This window comes from Cephus cinctus, unplaced genomic scaffold (assembly GCF_000341935.2).
Source record: "Cephus cinctus unplaced genomic scaffold, Ccin1 Ccin1_scaffold0690, whole genome shotgun sequence".
Lineage (NCBI taxonomy): Eukaryota > Metazoa > Arthropoda > Insecta > Hymenoptera > Cephidae > Cephus > Cephus cinctus.
Genome location: NW_014333313.1, coordinates 1,516,574 through 1,533,045, shown reverse-complemented (window position 1 = coordinate 1,533,045; position 16,472 = coordinate 1,516,574). Strand labels below are relative to the sequence as shown.

At 37.3% G+C, this 16,472-nt stretch overlaps 1 protein-coding gene and 1 non-coding gene across 3 annotated transcripts; both read left to right on the top strand.

Moving 5' to 3' along the window:
- Window positions 1-194: 194 nt before the first annotated feature.
- LOC107269921 (glutamate receptor ionotropic, kainate 2) lies at window positions 195-12,270 on the top strand. Of its 2 annotated transcripts, XM_015744361.2 has the most exons (16): window positions 195-316; window positions 2,560-2,641; window positions 2,752-2,910; window positions 3,207-3,388; window positions 3,865-4,022; window positions 4,108-4,249; window positions 4,350-4,655; window positions 4,753-4,971; window positions 6,616-6,822; window positions 7,388-7,472; window positions 7,588-7,864; window positions 7,951-8,149; window positions 8,744-8,975; window positions 9,841-9,956; window positions 11,074-11,226; window positions 11,575-12,270. In XM_015744361.2, the coding sequence occupies exons 2-16, from the start codon at window positions 2,572-2,574 to the stop codon at window positions 11,758-11,760; spliced, it is 2,691 nt and encodes an 896-aa protein (XP_015599847.1). In that variant the 5' UTR covers window positions 195-316; window positions 2,560-2,571; the 3' UTR covers window positions 11,761-12,270. The 2 variants fall into 2 exon arrangements, with proteins under 2 accessions (XP_015599847.1, XP_024943092.1); XM_025087324.1 differs by lacking the exons at window positions 2,560-2,641; window positions 2,752-2,910 and having other exon boundaries at window positions 231-316.
- Window positions 2,975-3,046, top strand: Trnap-ugg. Its single transcript has one exon. It is a non-coding gene; the product is annotated as a tRNA-Pro (tRNA).
- Window positions 12,271-16,472: the final 4,202 nt, after the last annotated feature.

The window sequence follows — 16,472 nt, the reverse complement described above, 5'->3', positions numbered from 1 at the left end:
AGCTGAATAATAAAAGATATTGCGTCTAACGTATCCAGGTAAACGTAATATTAGCAAGCAATTCTGCTGATCGAAAATTCATAATATTACATGTGGGATAAAAGAAATAGAAAGGACGTTCCCGCGTAATGGTGGTGGTGATGTTAAAAATGAGAAATAGTGGGGAAAGTGGGGGAGGGGGGGGGCCGGCGCATGCTCTTTGAAACGACGCGTGAGGGCAATTCTCAGGCTTGACTCGGCAGCTACCAAGATCATTCTCAATTCAAAGTTTTTCTCGATTATCGCGGTAGAAACTGAGTTAATATTTACGTTCTAGGTAAGCTGGCTTTATTCTTGAGTTTGAGAGCTGCTTTTTGACTTAAAAACCACAATAAGTACCAAACTGTAATATTCATTGCATTCACGTAACTCCGTGATACCAAATGTGAAATTCCCATTCCTTGCTTCAACTCCATATGAAAATCGTTTGAAATTCCCAAAAATAAATGTCACATGTTTGTGCAAAGTGATATTGAACGAAGAAAAAAAATGTATCCTACTTCCCTTCCATGTCCGATAATCTTGATGGCTTTTTATTTGATTTAAAAGACTATCGAGCCAAAAATTTGTTTGCAAGAAACATAAATGCAGCTGAAAAAATTTATTTGTGCGCCAAAAATATACGATTTGTATTGATATTATTTTTCTTCAAGTTTTTCATTAATTCCACGTTGCGTCAAAAGTTATCTAGAAATTTACAAGTGCTTAATGATTTTTTTAATGGTGCGATATGTATATTATTTCCTAAATGTATTTTTATCGAGAGTTATTCGAAAATTCTTTTTTGTATACCATTTCCGTTTGACACTTCGGGGACAATGCCATGTCAACTATTTTGGTGACACATGTGTAATCACAGTTCCTGCTCGAAGAAGTTATAAATTTTCCAAAAATCTCCCAAAGAAATACAAAAGCCTCACAAATCCTCAAAAGTTAGTCAAAGTGCAAACGTAGATTGTACGTCAAATAATAAAAATACAGGAAGTCTTTTTCGTTCTCCTGTCACTCTTGAAAATACAGCGCAAATAATCTGTTTAAACTATAAATACTTAAGGTTGATTTAACGTTGCAAAAAATTTTTCCAAAGCCTACTGTATCCTACCTAAAATACCCATGCGTTCCATTGATGCCTGTATTGTTACTGGTGCTCATATATGGTCCTAGCTTCTAAATGAATCAGGTCCCTTCGCTTGATCTGCGACCTGATGAAAACGAGGCTTGATAGATAGCGACTAATGTTGGTTGACCCCGATTGCATTAATCGCTACATAAAGACGAGTTCAAGGCACGAGGTGTTTCGACCAACTGAGAATACACACAATGCCAGCTCACTCATTTCACGAACGTACTACGTAGAGATTGAATTGGAATACCAAAATTTATTGTTATCATTAACGGAGACAATTAGACGTTTCACTTTATTTGAATAGTCGTCTGTCTATCATTAACGACGGACAGCGAGTTGCTCTAAAAGTGAATTGATAACAATGCATGTTGGCTCAGTGCACACGATACCGCAATTTCCGGCCTAAAATTACTACGTAGGAGTTGCAAAGTAAATTCGTAAAATCTAGCAGTCCAGATAGTTCGAAGTGATTCGAAAAACAATTTCAAAGTTATGGCAGTATTTCGTTGAAATCTGTGTCACAGGCTGTACACTAGAAAGACGCTGGCGTCGGAACGCTCCGACGTCTAAATATATCTGCAATCGTGTGGTCCTCGAGATTTCGTTCCTTTTCCATGTCATCGAATGAGAGAGGGACACAACACTGCCGACGAAAAAGAATTTCTTAACGTAACGTTCTGCAACGTCGTTTCGGTTAAAATTTTTAATTTCATTAATCAAAGCAGAAGTTAATTACAGAAGAAAAATAACGCAGCGCGGTTACAATTTTATTTAAAAATAAATTGACTCAGAGAAATTTTTTTATTATTATATACATATATAATTAAATTAAACGGGGGTAGCTAAAAATCGAATAAAAAAAAAGTATAAGGGTAATTCACGTTTCAGTTGACATATTTATGTCCTAACTGAGACATCATAAAACTCAATTTTCTGTCTGGAAAAATAAATTTTTAAGACGATAGAGTTGTTTTCTTTTTTTATTTCGTGAGTATAAAAAAAAATTACCGAGTTCACTGCGTCTTCGGCACGACGTATCGATCGATCACAGGCATCAATTAAAAGCATAAACATTCATTGTGTAAATAAGCCGAGCGGCTTTTTGGAACGTGATTCACGGTAGACGTAAATGTTTATGCGAACCACTGCAAGTGCAAGCGTCTCGTGTCTTCTTGCATCGGTTTACATAATGTCAAACGGTTAAGTGCTCCTAGGAAAATGCAAACGTGATTGTTTTATGGTTTAAATGTATTTCTGTTGCCTGGCGCGTTTATATCGATCACTGCCAATCCCAATGACGTATATTTTATTAGTTTAAAGTAAGACGTAAAATATAATGCTGTTACGTTGGTCGTAAAGAAGAGATTGTTTCATTTTTACTGGTTTATTTTCAGAATACTTTTAAGATGTTAACGAAACTTTTGCTAACACTCTATTTACCTTGCATTTTGGCCAATCCGAAAATAGTGAATATTGGTGAGTTTATGTACTCTTTTGATAGTTGTTATACGTATTGTTATTATTATGATTCTTTTTTTATTAACTGGTCAACGTAAAATTAATAAAAATATATCAACGCTTCGCAGGTGCATTATTTGATGATGATGACATTATACAGAGTTTATTCGATTCGTCAGTGAAGGATGTGAATACGAACAAACGTAGAAATTCTGAATCGTCTCATATATTTCTGACGGTCACATCTAAGTATGTCAACACTGATGTGTTCCAGGTCTCAACGAATGGTAAATGTAACAAAATATTATTGGCGCAATTTCTATTCATTACGAACTTTCTAACTATGCAAGTGGCTCAGTGGTCTAGGGGTATGATTCTCGCTTTGGGTGCGAGAGGTCCCGGGTTCAAATCCCGGCTGAGCCCAATTTTTTTACTTTTTTTTTTTAATTCCGCTGAATATATTTAAAAAATAACAATATGTATTATTATGTGCTACATGCAATTAAATATTAATTGCATACATGCAACGTAAACTATAAATTTATATTTTTAATAATGCCTTCAATTATGATAATCCTTTCAGCATGCGAACTCTTCACCCAAGGTATTTCCGGTATTTTTGGACCACAAGATAAAATATCATCGAAACATGTACAAAGCATAAGTGATGCTATGGACATACCACATATTACTACAAGATGGGATGGGTCGCTAGTTCGTGAAACAAATATTAATATTTATCCACATGCAAAGACATACAGCATGGTACGTACATACATGTTATACCTATTATCAAGAGATTAGAGAAAGTTCTGACTAATGACGTACTAATCAAAATGGATGATATTCGTTGATTATAATAAAAATAAAAATTCACGCAATCCATAGAGTTTACTAATCGTTAAATTTCAAGGTAACACGTAACTTTTCTATATCACCGAATAATCATTCATAACGAACAAAAATAAATGAAGGATGAACGTTATAACTTATCCGTCCCAAAAGATACGAAATTTTTAATACGTATAATACATAAAGTTTTTAAACTTTATTCCTCTTAGTTTGTGAAAACATTACGGCTAATAAAATATTTTATTAGTTTACATTTTACCGTTTTACACTCCTGCATCATTTATCAGCTTGCGGCTTAATTATAGTTTAATGATACGTCTATAAAAAAAAAACGTAATAGGACATTCACTACGATTTGGCAGAAGTACAAATTTTCATCGTTATTTCAGGCTTTCTATAATATAATTCTTGAACTCAACTGGAAATCCTTTATTCTATTGTATGAAAATAGTGACAGTTTGATACGCTCAAGTGAATTGATAAAAGACTGGGAAGATAGGCAACATTCTGTAACACTTCGTCAATTGGGATCAGGTCCAGATTACAAGTACGTTTCTAAATCATTGACTTCGTATTTCAATACATTAGTAACAGTCACGTGATATCAATTAACATTCAATATACTTATACAGAGATGTTTTACGAAAAATCAAGAAGTCAGACGATTTTAATATAGTCGTAGATTGCGCGCTTGATGTTCTTCCAGAATTACTTACGCAGGCACAGCAAATTGGTATTATTACAGAGAGATATAGCTTCGTTTTCACGACACTGGTAAGGATTAATTTGATTATCGATATAATAATAATACTAATATTTAAGAATATCTGTATATCATGAATATTGATTATCTAATTTATTTATTATCCGTTAGGACTTGCAGACTTTGGATTTGGAATCGTTTCAGTATTCAGGTGCCAATTTCACCGGTGTACGTCTCTTGGATCCCGAAGATTCATACGTGAAAAAAAAATTTGAATTGCATCAACAAGATTGGGGCGTTTCTAGTCCCTCTGATATAAAAACCGAAGCTGCACTAATGTACGACGCTGTACAAGTTTTCGCAAAAGCTTTTAAACAATTTAAAAAAGCCACTATTAAGCCCGACGAGAAGAAGTTATACTGTAACGAAACACTAAGTTGGGAACACGGAAATACTTTGTCGAACTTCATAAGATTGGTAAGAAAAATCTGGAATCAATGATTATAATTGAATTTTTTGTATTTTCATATTAAATTTTTTCTCATCATTCTCTTTTTATCGTTAATTTTCACAGACCGAAATGAGAGGATTAACAGGATTGATAAAATTCGATACAGCTGGCTTCTTGAGTAATATTCAATTGGATATTATAAAATTGACTACGAAAGGTTTGACAAAAGTTGGATACTGGAACAGTACCAGTGGAATCGAGTGGATACCTCAAAAGCCGGACTATGAGGATCTTGAACAGTCGAACCTCTTTAATAAAACATTCATCGTCCTAGTTTCATTGGTAAGTTTAACATTAACATTATTAATTGTAATCCAAATTTATTTTCCTATCGGAAATGCAGTGGAGGCCGGTTATTACGAATGCGCTTATAACTATCGACCGCATATTGCATCCTACTTGTCCCCTTAAGTTTGATTAGATTGTAAATACATTCCTACATATTTTTATTTTGCTTATTACGTCGTCTGCTTAGTACGGCGTTATTTCCCTGTTACTTGAATGTTGTTATAAACGGACTCCACTGTATTCGTATCCTTTTCTATATGAGTACAGGCGTCATTTTTGTTTATTTCATTCTAAAAAAATATTAATAACAGCTTGGACGATCATTCTAATTATTATTAACAATTGTCATCTTCGACTCTAGCCCGAGAAAAAAATCTGAGGATAGTATAATAAAGGTACGTTACTTGCCAGAAATAAAAATATTGACAGAAAACAAGTTTGACATATTCAAAAATCGGTTGTCACGTTATTAACCCTCTGGCCTACAACATTTCCTGTCGCCACGTTCTATTACACCCTGGGTCACCGGTGACTCGAAAGTTTTACACTTTATAAAAGTAATTTAAAGCCGTTTTCTTTATAAGCTTAATAGTAAATTGGAGTCGTCATAATGATCGGAGTAAGAATATGCAAGTATGAGTATAATATCTTTATTCTGTAAAAAGTTATTTAGGAAAGCGGACAAAAAGTCATGAAATAAGGTGAAAAACGACTTTTTGGATTTTTAACGATATTTCTTTTGTTTTTCATTTAATTGAAAATATTTGGTATTTCTTAATCTGGAGACTCCTCTAAAAAGCTATTTAGACAATTTTGTCTGTTCCCTCCAGAAAGTATATTTATCTTACGGAATGAAAATGGACTTTTACGTAAATCTATGAAGTTACATGCTCGGCTACTGTTTCTTGCAGCACTTCTTAACATGATATGAGAGTAACTGAATGCTTAAAATTCCAGCTATGCAATTATAATATGTAGAAAAATAAATTTATTGTTAATGGCATGTTATTTAAATAAACAAAAAAGGACAAAATATAACAAATGAATTTTTTCGCAAAACTTATGTACCTATATTTCAGTACCGATTTGATTCAATTCAAAATTGGTCGAGAATGAGAACTAAATTACAAAAATAGCCTTACTGGCGATACTCTGTAAACGATTTTACAGATAAAAATATATTCATCTCTATGTTATTTCATAATGCGCAAATGCTTTAGATGATAGCTGTTAACTCCAAAGTCATTTAATAATTTTCACATATTTTGTCGCGCTTACATAATCAAATTGAATTAACTGCCAATAGTTAATTTTAATTATAAATAATAAAGTGGATGAAATCCGTAGTATGCAGATTTATTAAAACAGAATGAAATGGCGTTACATAATCATGCATGTTAAGTTTATAAAAGCTCGAGTCATTTTAAACGTTAATCAAATGTATACAAAGCAAACAGACGATTAAATGTACCGCACCTGCTAATTGAATTCTGTCACTTATTTATGTAACGCCAATATACAAGGTTGACGTTTTGTAAATGAGGAGCGCATGTAATATTGTGTCTGCTGGGTAGATACTTTTGTTTTGAGAGATATAAGAAAAATATGAAAACACATACTATGACATGTTTTTTCTAGACAGATCCATACGTAATGCTGAAGGAATCTTCTCAAATAATGACTGGCAATGATCGTTACGAAGGATTTGCCATTGACATTATTGCTGAACTTTCAAAAGTTCTCCACTTTAATTATACCTTCGAGTTGCAAAAGGATACTAAATATGGATCTAAAAATCCTGAAACCGGAGAATGGGACGGAATGATCGGAAAAATACAAAAAGATGTTAGTAAGCAATATTAAAGTATATATAGAAAAATTCTAAGAGATATCGCGGACTTTATTCTCAAGTATATTTAAAAAGTTCAACGCATCGATTATGAGAAATTGTCACAGGGTATAATATTCCTGAGTGTCACGATCCGAAACGTATTAAATCGAAAAAAAAGTTGTTCAATTGAAAAACGAATTTATCTTAATTAGTATGAAATCAAATTTTGCTCTTGGATCGATTAGAAATTTCTTTCGATAATGGATAAATGATAGTAAAAATTGTATTAGTAACATTGTTATGTGCTGCTATCTTACAACGTAACTAGGAATCATTTCGTACTCGATCGGTAAAGAAGTATTCCAGTGCCGTATCACAAAGTCTGTCCACAATTCGTAGCGTTTCTACTTACTACGAGGATACAATATGAAAGTATAAAATCTATTGGAAATATGATAATCGTCAGTAGGTATTTCAAGCAAAAATTATAGAATAGTGTTATCCCGTATGATAAAAGTAAAATTAAAATGAAAAAAAAAACCTAAATTCATATTGTTAATTAATAAAATATATTTACAGGAAGCAGATCTCGCGATTACCGATTTGACAATAACTTCGGAACGCGAGAGCGGTGCTGATTTTACGAAGCCATTCATGCTCGTAGGTAAGAAAGAATTATATACAATTAAAAACTGCTAATCGATCGAATAAATTTAATAACCTTTCTTCGAATCATACGAATTTATTCATACGAATAATTGTATCCGTACATTTCTCAGGTATCAGCATTCTGTACAGAAAACCTACCAGTGCACCACCGAGTCTCTTCTCCTTCTTATCTCCATTTTCCAAAGAGGTTTGGCTTTATTTAATCGGAGCATATCTATTGGTCTCTTTGCTCCTATTTATCATAGGAAGAATGTCGCCAGCAGAATGGAACAATCCATACCCTTGCATCGCCGATCCAGAGGAATTAGAAAATCAATTTAGCTTGGTAAATGCACTGTGGTTCACCATTGGAAGTATTATGCAACAAGGTTCTGAAATTGCCCCAATGTAAGTTGAACGATAACATTGAATGATATTGAGAAAAAAAAGTAAGAAAAAAAGTAATATACAAATATTTGTCATTTCTTTCGCAGAAGCATCTCCACCAGAATGATTGCTGGCTCGTGGTGGTTTTTCTGTCTTATTATGGTGTCTTCGTATACGGCAAATTTGGCGGCTTTCCTTACAGTCGAAAATCCCATGAAGACGATAGAAAATGCCGAACAGTTGGCCAATCAAAAAGTCATCAAGTACGGAGCAAAAAGGGACGGCTCGACTTTAAAGTTCTTCAGGGTACGTGGGCTCTATGAAAGTTTTGCGCCTTCGGACTACCTTCTTATGGTTATCTCCTGTTGTTCGTGTCGTGCTGGCAATATGCTGAACACGAGCAATGTAAGAACGTAGCCGATGTTAACTCGCCAAACATAATTTAGCGGCAGTCGTGTTCTGCTGGCAGACTCAACGAGCAATGTTCTCGAAGCGAACAAGAATATATTACGCGAAAAGTTTTACGTATCAGGATCATGAAAGCTGCTTGATTTTATCGTCACGAAACTCAGTTAATATTATGTCAGATTGCTATGTTTTCATATGGCTATGTTTTTTTTTTTCTTAATCACAATTACGAATTCTTCATGGTAATCCAGATCATTGGAATAATTCAAACGAGCTTCAGATAACATTTTGGGTGTGTTCCGAAATGTACTGACTGTACTGTCAGTACAGTACATCCGTACGCATCTAAGAGAGATGTAATTACTTTTACAGTACCATCAGAGTAAATTTCGAAACACACCCTTTATTGTCAATATTAATTTACACCATACTACGCAGACAAATGAATGTCGGTTAAATTAATCTTATTTTTTTTTTCTAACGTTTCACAAGGATTCAATGGATCCAAATTATCATAAAATGTATACATACATGAGTGAAAACGCGGCCGAAGTTCTGATGAAGACCAATGACGATGGCGTGAAAAAAGTATTAGATGAGAATGACAATTATGCCTTTTTAATGGAATCGACCTCCATCGATTACATAGCAGAGAGACGATGCAATGTGACGAAAGTCAACGGTAACTTAGACAACAAAGGATACGGGATCGCCATGAAGAAAAGTGAGTTACTTACTGTTTAATTAATAAGGTCATTTCAATTGCCAGTGAATTAACACGTTCAACTACGATAAACATATCGTACGATTTCCACTAGAACGATCATTTAAAATTTACCATACGAATCTGCACGTATCAAGTGCCAAGATCATCGAAGGCTTGCCACCACTATTTCGCGTTGCGTTTCGTCAACAAACGCAACCTGCACAATGTAAATTAAATTGCATGGCTAACATAACTACGTTATTCCTTATTATTTTTGTGGTAGTCACTTTTTACACGATTACAAGTGTCATTTTTACATTGACTTATGTGAGAACAACAAGACAGCTATGAGTGTATTAAAAGTGACTAATATAAAAAGAATAGGGAATAACACACTTCGCTACACACTTGCGATTTGCAGTGCAGTCAGCATGATTCATGCGATCTAGTTAGATGAAGATAAGGTCAAGATTGACGGGACTAAGCAGGATCATTCGATGACGCTGGGAATCGCATTATCCGCAGCGCACCTTCTGAAAATAATACCCACTCCCTTCGGACTGACTCGCAGGACTGACAGTTCAATTACAAGCGTCCGCGCGTCAAGGGCGAGAGATTTTGTTCGGTGTGCTTAACTACTTAATGACCGGTTAATAAGAACAACCGGTAACGCGGCGTGAAGAATTCGATGATCTTGGCTCCTGCAGTTTCGCATGGGAAATTAAGGTGGAAGTGGCGTTGGACTTTTAAATTTATGCGACAAAAAAAAAGATCGTCTTACATAACTAATCTGTGATTAATGTCAATTTTTATTTTGTTTAATCGACTCATTGTAATTTACTGTTAAAAACATTTTCTCAAACAAGGAATAATAACATTACAGATGCACCGTACAGAAATATTCTCAGCTCTAACGTGCTGAAACTCCAGGAAAGTGGATTCTTGAAACAGCTCGAGATCAAGTGGTGGAAGGAAAAGAGAGGAGGTGGAAAATGCGACGTATGTTTATGAAAATTGTTACATTATTTTTTTTTCCTTAATAATTGAAAATCCCCGAAATACCGATCGAACGTGGCACCATAGTTTGATCCGATCAATTTACTACGTAATCATTCGAAATCATTGATCAATTTGTGGGGGGGTATCAATCTCAAAAGTGAAAAAGTGACTTAAATTAAATAGATCAGCGCCTGCATTTCAATTTTGACGATTCTCTTGTAATCCACTATAAAATTGACTATGCGGATTCCTTGCGCTGAATCAGTGTCATCGACTGCCTATGACGGAACTCGAGAGTTCTTACAGATTCAAATTGCGTAACGCGTTGCGCATTAAATATTTCAAAGCTCCAATCCTAATTCCGTCTCCACTTTCAAATGAAATCCCATAGGGCTCCTTCGGAGAATCTGTGATCGGTATCAAATAACGTGTATACGAACCCTACCGCAAGTTCCGCTTAATGCGAACCTTGAGATACAAAAGAAAGGAACGAACGGACTTACGACAAGAGCATAGACCACACAGAATAAAAATTGAAGTTGGTATTACAATGGAGCAAAAACTTTCCGTCAGCTGTCAGCGTAAGATTTGCTTATTAACGACAGGCTCTACCTACTCATGCATGACTGCCCATAAAACACCAGAAATCCCTGACACCGCAGCACGCACAAAACCCTTTTTTTTTTCTTCTACATATTCCACGAGATTTCAAGCATAAGTAGGCTCACCGCAAAATAGATATTCCTGGTGTTATTATTTTCCCTTTCACTGGATCCAGCCGTAGAGTTCTTCATAAAAGATCAAAATAACGCTTGATCGATTCAGGTAGGTACAGACTGCTTGTTTCTTCTTACAAAGACGGCATAAGGTACGGTATATACAAAATACAGAGAAACGTAGTCAAAGTGCAATTTTTACCGTCGCCCGTACACGTGGGCGTCTCTGAACATTTTGGAATACCCCTTAAGCCGGTGTTCCTGGTAACACGGGAAAATGCAATATCGGAGCGTACAACCGAGACAAGAATCACGGAAGAAAATGTCATGGAAACAACCTACGCCTTAGGGCTGCAACATTGTAGCATTACCTGGCTATAATAAAACTTTGTATATTACAGGAAGACAGCAGCTCAAGTGGAGAAGCCAGTGAGCTCGGCCTGGCCAACGTGGGTGGTGTGTTCTTGGTTCTCGCTGTAGGGATCTTTTTGTCGTGCTTCTACACTGCCTGGGAACTCCTATGGGATATAGGATGCACTGCGTGGAAGGAGAACGTGAGTAAATTTGCATTGGATAACCATGAGTTCAATGGTGGATAAATAAAAATATATATAAATATTTATTAAACTCCCACTAAAAGTATACGAACAATCTGTCCCTCTTCTTCATTCCCCTTTCGCTCGCTCACTCCCACCCATACGTATTCTGTGTACTCATAAACCGTTCCTTCGAGTGTATCAGGTACAAAAGCATCACGGCACAATGGGTACGGATCCATTAAGTGATTGTAAGAAGGAATCTTTATAAGAATAACATTAATAATAATGATAACTGATTATTCGTTGAAAACCCTAAAATATTTCAGTTCTTCGATTTAAAATTTCATATGTACATACTTTCAGCTATCGTTCAAGGAAGAACTGAAGGATGAAATGAAGTTCATTGTGAAGTGTAGCGGAACAACGAAGCCTGTTAGAAGAAGGAAAGACTCGTCAAATAGAAGCGACGAAGACAGCACGAGGGGTTGTACACCACCCTATGAAGCTATACCGACAGTAATCACTACCTTATCGACGGATGATCTGTAAAGGGTGATCGGTGTATAATTGCTATCCGTAGGCAACTTGGTCATCGAACAAAAAGAAAAAACAGTGTTTCGATTGTATTTAAACAGTGTATCGAATTCGATTATTATTAATACTTCAATCGATTATGCTACCATCGCTTAGTCTGTGCACCCTTGTTATTTTACTAACGGGATTTCTCTGGGTATTGCAAATTCACCTCCCTGCTATTCCTTATTTTTTAATTTATGCTTTAATCGGTACTACGTACTGTCGGCGTGACGTACTTAATTTTGTATTTGTAAAATTTAACAACCATATATGCGATAAATTATTTTTGGCTCGACCTCCATGAAGTAAATAATATAAAGGTACTTGAAGATTATAGCGCAACAGCGTAGAATAATCGTTAGACCATTAGGATCATTATCGTGTTTTGTGTATTCCATGGTGCCTGGGCATTATCGTATTAAAAAAAATTCTAATGAGCTACACGAAATGTACATGCTTGAAATACAACGAAAAGATCACATAGTGGTGTTCCTTCCTTTTTTTTCCATCGTGAAAACCTCATAAAATAGCACTAATAACGGATAAATGCACTTCTAATAATCAATGGCAATAACGTACCGGCTATAAAGCATCGCTGCCAAGGATAATAAGTACTATAACGGCAAGACTGACTCATAAATATATTCGATGCCTGTGCAAAAGTTAGATACAGTAGCATAAATGAAATAGTACGGTATAACAGAAAAAATGTATAGCTCCAAGTAGGGAGAGCAGACGCCTTTAATCCAATTGAATCAATCACTGACGTCATATTCACATTTCATCGTGAATTAACGTTGGATGATTCGAATTCGTTGATTTACTCAAAATCAATTTCAATCGATTTTCTAGGCCATGATCGATTAACATGGCGTAAGTAGTTCTCGCGATTACAAAATATATAAGATGGCGGAACGTGTCATACAAGGCATGCGAGGATCGGGTACATCGGGACCTTGGGAAGATTCTGTGCTGCTCGTAAAGTTGTATTAAAAGCCCATTAAACGGCTTGACATGACGTATAGCCTTGTGCGCGCATGCGCAATTCCTCGCAGCGGCCACGCAAGTGCACGCACGTGGTAAGAAAAATCGGCAAGATATATATTCCGCCATCGAGCCGTCCGATCCGTGGAAATCGGAATAAATGTCTCGCGCGAAAGCACTGATTTCGATCGATGACTCGCGTCAACTATATTTCTCAATCGCGAGACCAAGAGCTCCCGGTACCGATGCCGATGCTGATGCCATTCGTTAAGCAAAGGAAGAAAATCGAAGACCGATAGTGATCGATATGTCTGGACTGTCGTCCGACGCCAACTACGAAACAAGCCTAACGTCTGAGCGTGCACGCTACCGTCACTACTGAGTGCTACGTAAAGTAAAGTCAGGACTATATTTATAGTACTGATTGGTATACACGAGTGTAACAGCAGGGCTACGTAATTACGTATACGGAGAATGGAAAAGCTTTTGGAAATAGAAAATCATGATGGCTATCAATGAACGATGATTGATAGTGACCAAGAGTGATACCCGGTCGGAGATGTGAATTACGAAGTGTACGTATACGTATATGTATATATGCGGACGGCGGTTGCGGATGCGGAGAAACATGAAACTGGCCTTGAGCGAAGGAGAGTCAAGGGCACATTGCAAAAGCCCGTACGCCTTTGTTGCAGCCGGTCATTATACTTATTTTTGCGACGAAACGATTTCTCATAGCGTGTCGAGATGAAACGATTTCAGGTGCGATTAGCGTGAAATTTGTTTGTCGTTCAAAAGTCCGAGCGCTCTCTGTGTTTCTCGATGCCGACGTACTTAGCGTCGCCTTGGATACCCGGGGCTGTTATTAAAACGCTATAAGGGCGGGGGGAGCGGGGGGGGGGGGGCCAAGAAACCCATAAGGCATCATCAGGACAAGCTCCGTGCACGGAAAGTAGGAAAGTAGGAAAAAGGGTATGACTTTCGCGGTAAGTCGTCCGAGGCAATTAAGAAAAACGTTAAGCAACGTCCCGTTCGAGAAGAAGAGGAGAAGCAAGATGGTGAAGGTGGAGCAGCAACGTGGGGGAGGGGAGGGGGGATTGCTGGAAACTCGGATTGCTGGTTTGCTCTCTCAGTCTTCTTTATCGCTACGAAGGTAGCAATGGTACTATCCGGCCCGTCTGGCCGTATTGGCCATCCGGCCTTCCGTTCGAGAGTCATTCGTCTCGTTGAATGGCAAAGCACTTCGAGGTCGAGGCTGACGCGATTCTCTCGGAGAGGGAACTTTGTTCTGTTTTCAAAGTGACGACCTCCGCGATCGTTATGAGGACATTCTCGTTACGATCGTAAGGTGTCCCTGACCGAGAGACCGTACGAATGATTGAATAAATTTCCCCGCGAATGGCATCGCACTATCGGCTGCAACCTCAGAGAGAACAAATATAAGGTACGGCTAGGAAATATTTCAATTGAAAATTGACTGTTAATGGAAGTTAACAATTTTCAATGCTATCAGCTGACCAAACGCTCCTTCGATATTCTCCTTTATCCATTCGATCAACTTCATTCTCGACTTCGCCCTTTGCAGCGAACATTGAACCGGCTGACTATCTTCGTGGGAATTTGTATGCTGACCTTGGTACCCATTTCGAAACCTACATATTCGAAATCGGCAGTTTACACACGCTAAATCTGATCGATGAAATCTGTTGCTTTCGTGTCTTCGAATTCTTCTTATTTCAAGACTACATATCACTCCTTGGATTTAGTCGGATAGTTTGACGTCTTATAAATTATCGCTCGTTAATCTTTCTTATCGACCGTCGCTATCACATCCAGCAAATGACACGATTACGAATTCAATGTTATGCAAATTGTGAGTTAATTTCTCTACCACGTTATTATCTCTAAACGCACAAGTAATGCTTCTCAATACCGTACATCGAACAGTGCAATAAGATAGTTGAAAAAATATAAAGAGAATCTTCGAACTCCTAATAAAGCTTGAAATTGTCATTTAAGCTCGATACAATAACGAAAATATCTCACGTGCACTCTGAAGTGAAATATACGCTTTCGAAATCCATAATTTAGCGTTATCGCTATAGCGGGGAACATATCATTTCCAGAATTAGCCACGCGTCGAGTTTCGGAAATTGAAATGAATTTACGTGCACGTGTAGTATTAGCAAATGTTCGCCACACGTTATCAAGCTGCTGAATCGCACAGTCGTCCTCGTATGTGTTTCATAGAAAAAAAAGAGGGAATTCTTGGCGTTACGAAATCTTGTAACTCCTCCGGTGAACGCGTCCAACACGAGGCGACGTAAAGTCCGATAAGCATAAGCGAACGAGGAATGTCGCCCAGCAAAGAGGTATCCACACTTCCGAGTATCCAAGTGTATCTCATTGAAGAACTTTTAAAGGATTTTCCATTTACAGACTAAATCCTGCAATGGGAGAGTCGGAACGATAGTTCCTGGAAAGTAGGTGGCAGCATTAATCTTGGCATATCAGCCGTCGTGTACGTGAACCTATATATACCTGAGATCGATACGTATAGCCACTATATCTAACAATGCTCTAGATTGCATTCTGCCACAATGCAATTTCACTATCTTTTTTTCATTTGCCCGAAGCAAGATTGTCCTCCAGGTATTTTCGTCCTAGATTTTCGTAGACAGGTATACAAAAAAAATATATACATATACCTGTGTCCATTCAATTATAAATTTTAATCCCACCATACGGCTGTCGCGTCTTATTGCAAATTTTGCGAATACCGTCGTCTCGCGATGGCGAAGATACGTGAACGCGCGTTAATGAAATTAAGAATAAAGTAGAAAACAGTGAATAGCACGACGTCATTATAGGATTGTGCAATCGTCATGAAAAATCATTACAACGCACACCTCTCCTTATACTATACACCGTGCGTGGGCTCTCAGTCCGCTTTATTCAATGGCAGAAAGGGCTTCGAATAAAACAGTAAAGACCTAAACGCGAATGCCGTATTATGGGAAGTAAACGCCCAAACAGAATGTAAATATGGCCGTAGCCGTACGGACAGATCGTAAGATACGCGCTCGCGTTTGCAAAGAAGGCCACGGGGATGCAGAACGACGAGAGATCGTAGGACGAAGATTAAGTGCCAGCTGAAGGAGACAATACGACACGTGATGCAGGATCGTAAATGCGTACACTGTGCCAAACGGTGGACTATAAAATTGCGTAAATATTCGCACCAAGTACGTTGCTATTGTATGACGTGAATGAAAAAATTGCAAAGCAGCATAAATCTGCGACCAGCATTTACGGTCTGACGGATAACGATGATTTAGATGTGCGATTAGAATATCGTTACGGGTACAATATTTTATATTTAATCGTACGGAAGACTCCTCGGTAAAAAGGTGTTGGCTGTAACGGTAATACGAGATGTTATTATACCTGGTGGAAGGATGACTGTGAATAATAAGACAATCGTTGCTTGTTATTCCACCGAGTGAATAGCGGTATCCCTTACCTACGATTGATATGCATACTTGCGGCAACCGAGCTTGAGACTTTTCTCCTCTTAATTATTTATTTCCTTAGTCCGTTACAAATATTCGCCACTGTCCCATTCTGACGTACGAGAATTTATTTGTCCCTCGCGTTACACGACTCGAGAAACGTAGTAACGAACGCCTAGACAATAAGTG